Here is a 4,982-nt window from a genome sequence, read left to right on the forward strand (position 1 = left end):
TATGTACATGCTAAAACAAACATAATATTACCATATGTAACAATCTGGTTTACATATAGGCAAAAAATGTGAACAAAAATTTCATGGTTTGATATAAAATTTTCTGGGCATCTAAAATTTCTTTGGTTTTTGGTGTAACTTTTAATATTGTATATTGTAAATTTAATAATAACTCATAACTCAAATGTTATAAGCAATTATGCATATATGTAAAAAACCAAAATTGCATACATGTAAAATAATTATACCACCAGCTTCTTAATTATCCTCAGTAGTGATTTGTTACAAACTTTTAGTGCATACTTTTTTGGTTCTTGAACATAATGAACCTTTATGTAGACTCGACAAATCTAACCATCCCACTAAGCAAACCTTTACATTCATGTAGCCTTTCGACTACATGTTCTGAGTTCTAGTCAACCTTTGACCAACGCTGCTTATATCCACTGACCATAATTACTTCCTTTTCGACAACCAAAGGAAGAATTTTCCCAATTTCTCTACTCAATAGTCAATAACTGAAGTAAAAATTTATTTTGAACACAAGCATTCATGTTTTCATCCGAACCAGAAGTTTTATCAGTTGAACCAACTGTAAGGTTATGATTTTTGCATACATGTAAAATAATGTTTTACATACATGCTTAAACTAAGATATTGGGAAATAAAGCCATTATTCTTTTTCAAAAAAATTCTATTTTCACACTTGTTTTTTCTCTTTCCTAAAATCATTAAAATTTAGAAAAATCATACATATTAGTTACAAGTTACGTAAATTGTGAAAAAAATTGTTTTCTATTTTTTGTTTTTTTTAATTTTTTGGATGACTGTGTATATAAAAATAATTGCCCATTCAATTACATAAGTGTAGCTACCAAGTTACATATGTGTTCATGTAACCCTGTATATAAGTAACTTTGAATTTGGTATTTTGGTGGATGTATATTCAAATCCCATTCTTTTCTTCAAATTCGGGTACACCGGGTCGGGTCCGGACTCGACTTTTTTGTGCACCACTAGATGAAATACAAAATCCTAGTAACCTTAATACAATCCAGATAAAAAATGTCATAAATTTAAATATGCATAATAAACAATCAAAATCAAAATTACACAAAATAGAAAGAAGTTTTAAACCGCAATCAAAATTAAAAGTACACAAAATAAAAGAAGTTTTAAACTTGACCGTTGAACAAAACATGTTAATGTAAAAAAAGAACATCACTCAGAACCGCCATCATGTTCTTCCAAACTAGATTCATCATCAGTTTCGTTTTGGTTTTCTGCCTCTTCCTCTTTCTTCTTTGGACAATTTCTTATGTCATGATTAGCATATTTTCCACAATAACTGCATAAACGTTTTTTCTTCTTAGCCTTCTCCACAACCTTCTCCCGTGCGCCGATTAGCCTGCGTTTCCCACTACCTTTGTTCTTAATACCTTTAGGGGCTGTAATACAAACCTCTTCAGGTTGAGATTGTTGAAGCAATTCTTCAATCATGGCTTTCTGGTTTCTATGGTTTGGGTTGTGTGGAAATTCTTCAAAAATTTCCTTCTTCAGTTCCTTAATCTTTGTAGAAAATGCATAAAGTCTTTCGTTTTGATCCCTTAAACGGTCCAAACACTTCTGCACATCATCAACAACCTCAATCCTAATCCTTGATTTTTCGTTGTTGTCAACCCCAATCCTATTTTCAATGCTATACACACTGTTTGGCAGCGCATAAGTGTCCCAATGCTTGGATATGTAATGATCTGGAATTTTGTCAATATTCTCCATTCTGAATACAGAAAACACATGACGACATAGATATCCAATACGTGTATAAAACATGCACGAGTAGCTAACAGTCGTATCAATCAAATTGATGGAAACCTACATTGTTATATCCCGAGTACAAATTTATCATCAAAAAAGTATGTAAATATAAGAAAAAAAATATTCATGATTTATATACATATAACAATACCTTAAACCTCCCAACGAAACCAGATCTTTTGTCCTTGTGATGAATCAAATAAACTTTGGTATCATCTACAACTTCAGGAATACCTATCATACAGGATGTTGCACTTTTTATCATCTCTTTTTGAACCTCGAAAAAAATGTCCCGGGTGTATACATAACCAGCATGTTGTTCGATAGGAGTGTTAAGACGATAACGAGGAGTTGTTGTGATAGATTTGTTCTGCAAAACTCTTTGCTTTTCCCGTTGTGTGTCCATTGATAATTCAAAACACAACATGAATTGTACAAGTGTGTTGGAAGGGGTAGAATTAACTTTAAAACTAGCATTGGAGCTCTCGCATCTGCACGTGGTCTTCATCAAACAACATATGGGTATATCCCTAAAATAACCAGGGACCCATTGTTAACGAATATCATACATTTGTTTAAGCCAATCGTGATCATTCAATTTAAATTCTGTCATTAGCGCTGCCCATTTTCGCTCAAACGTAGGTGGGTCAATAAAGACATTCCAAACTAGCTTGTGTATACTTCTACGCAACTCTCCATATTTTAATCGTTCCTTTGATACCTATAAAACATAATTAATGCAACTATACATTAGTATTCAAAATGTTAATTTAAAAAAGGTTAAAATAATATGTGAATTATTATTTCTCCTTATATGCACAGAATGTAAGTAAAAAGGAATGACACTTATGTAAACAATGATTACCATATGATTTTTAGAAAGTTTATAAATACGTAATAAGAAAAAAAAAAGACAGGTGCTATAAAAACTGCTTTCGTTCAATTAATTTAACAATAATTAAATTTCTATGCTTATTTATAACTAGTATATACAGATACATATGTGTCTAACCTTCAAACGAAGTTTATCCATAATGTGCCACATACAAAGTCGATGAACAGATTTAGATAACGATAGATATTGCTTGCTTCATTTCTGGATCTTGATCGCTTAAAACTAGTGTTGGTTGCTTATTACCATGAGCTTCACGAAAAGACTCTAACAACCACTTGTATGATTTGATTGTTTCATTGTGTAACAAACCCGCACCAAACGTTATACACTTCTTGTGATGATCAACTCCAGTAAAAGGGACAAAAATCATGCCGTACCTGAAAATCGAATTAAAAATTAAAAAAGTAAATACATTAATATAAAAGACCACATATAAAGACTTACATATTTGTTTTGTATGTGGCGTCAAATGCTAAAACATCGCCGAATGCGCCATAGTTGCATTTTGCAACGTCGTCAGCCCAAAATAAAGATCGCAACTCGCCTTTGACAGCAACGTAAACAAAATAGTAATTATGTAAGTTCTTCATACGTCCGTTCATGGTATTTAACACCATCTGTGCATCTTTATCTCCTATGAAAGCTTTCTCAATCCTTGAACTATTTGTGTACTCTACTTTTGTACCTCGAACCATGTGATGACCGCCCTTTAACGCAGATTGTATTCTGTAGGCTCTTGTCGCACCAATACTCACCAATCGAGCTTTGTGTATAAATTCATGGTCACTAAAATCCAACTGACGACGACTACGTGTTAAGTCCTTATTCTCATCAGCAACAAGACCATGATTATGACTTTCCACAAACTCGTATAATTGGAAGCTGGGGGTACCTTTTACAGCTTTTAGTCTTACACGTGCTTGGCAATCGGTAACCTTGTAGTTGATGCTACGTGGAGACTTTTTAATTAGTGTATCAATGTCTTTGCCACGATAAATACCTGCTCTGTTACAAAGGATATACCTATTAGTAATAACACCCTTATGTCTCTTGATAGTAGATAACCGTGTATCAAATCCAGCCTTATCCGCATACAACTTATACATTGTTTCAGCATCCTCCCATGTGGGATATATCCTACCCACAACTGGTTTAAGGTCATCGTCAACGTTGGGCAACCAATATCTTGCTCCATTAGGTGATGTGTATGACTGATTGTGTGATGAATTTTCATTATGACTTTCAAGCAAATCTACAATTAAGTGATAACATTTAATAATTGGCATATATGCAAATAAATCAACAGATCACAAATTCTTTCTCAATAGCAAAAAAATAGAATTTTATTGAATAGATAAAACTAGAGTTTAACATCAGAAAAGAAAACCCAAAGCTAAAATTTATTTAAATGGACAATTCCTAGCATCATGATAACCAAAACGACCACATTTGCTACAAAATCTTCCCGTCATCTTCATACGAAACAAAGTATTAGTACCTCTTTGATCACCACGTTCTTCAACACCAACTTCTTCACCAGCATCATTATCCATCAACTCGTCGTGAACAACCTGAATAGGTTCTTCAATTTGGTATTGAATTGGAATAATATCCATATTTGAATGTGTGCTCGATTTATCCATAACTCCAAAAAACAAAGAATTAATAATTATCCTGTTAATATATAACAACCTTACAATGAAAGAAAAAGGAACTGTACGTATATTGTGTTTTTTATTCAAAACACATTTAGTAGATAAAGGTATAGTAAAATAATTGGGACTCTTTCGATTAAAGAATTTATACATACCTAAGAATATGAAAATTAATTTTCTTGATTTGATGATCGATACTGATTAACGATATTTAAAGATCTGATAAATAATATGTTTTGATCTTGGATTTGTGTTTAGTATAACTTCCCTATGTTAATGGAGAGTGAAAATAGGAGAAGTTATTCAACAAGATAATACGTTAATATTTATTAGTTTTTCAAAAGACTATACTACCCCCCATTTTAAAAATATTAAAAGAAATGAATAAAAATGTTTGATTGGTCAAGAGGAGTTCCTAGAGTTCCTAATTAAATTTGGGTTCCTAATTGATATTAGCCATATATATATATATATATATATATATATATATATATATATATATATATATATATAACAATTAAAGCTTAAAAATAAAAAAAAAACACACAAGACGATTAAGTGAAGGTTATTGAAGATAGGGCTCATGTTCGTTTAATTAAAGATAGGGCTATTGA

General features: G+C 31.8%; 1 protein-coding gene across 1 annotated transcript; it reads right to left on the reverse strand.

Moving 5' to 3' along the window:
• Positions 1–1,221: 1,221 nt before the first annotated feature.
• Positions 1,222–4,329, reverse strand: LOC143598927 (uncharacterized). Its single transcript, XM_077077016.1, has 5 exons — positions 4,212–4,329; positions 3,158–3,965; positions 2,957–3,090; positions 1,970–2,052; positions 1,222–1,875 (listed from the first exon to the last, which is right to left on the reverse strand). The coding sequence occupies exons 1-5, from the start codon at positions 4,327–4,329 to the stop codon at positions 1,222–1,224; spliced, it is 1,797 nt and encodes a 598-aa protein (XP_076933131.1).
• Between the last annotated feature and the right edge of the window lie 653 nt (positions 4,330–4,982).

Source organism: Bidens hawaiensis, unplaced genomic scaffold (assembly GCF_021521415.1).
Source record: "Bidens hawaiensis isolate Kalapana, Puna unplaced genomic scaffold, B.hawaiensis_p1.1 tig00051287_1, whole genome shotgun sequence".
Lineage (NCBI taxonomy): Eukaryota > Viridiplantae > Streptophyta > Magnoliopsida > Asterales > Asteraceae > Bidens > Bidens hawaiensis.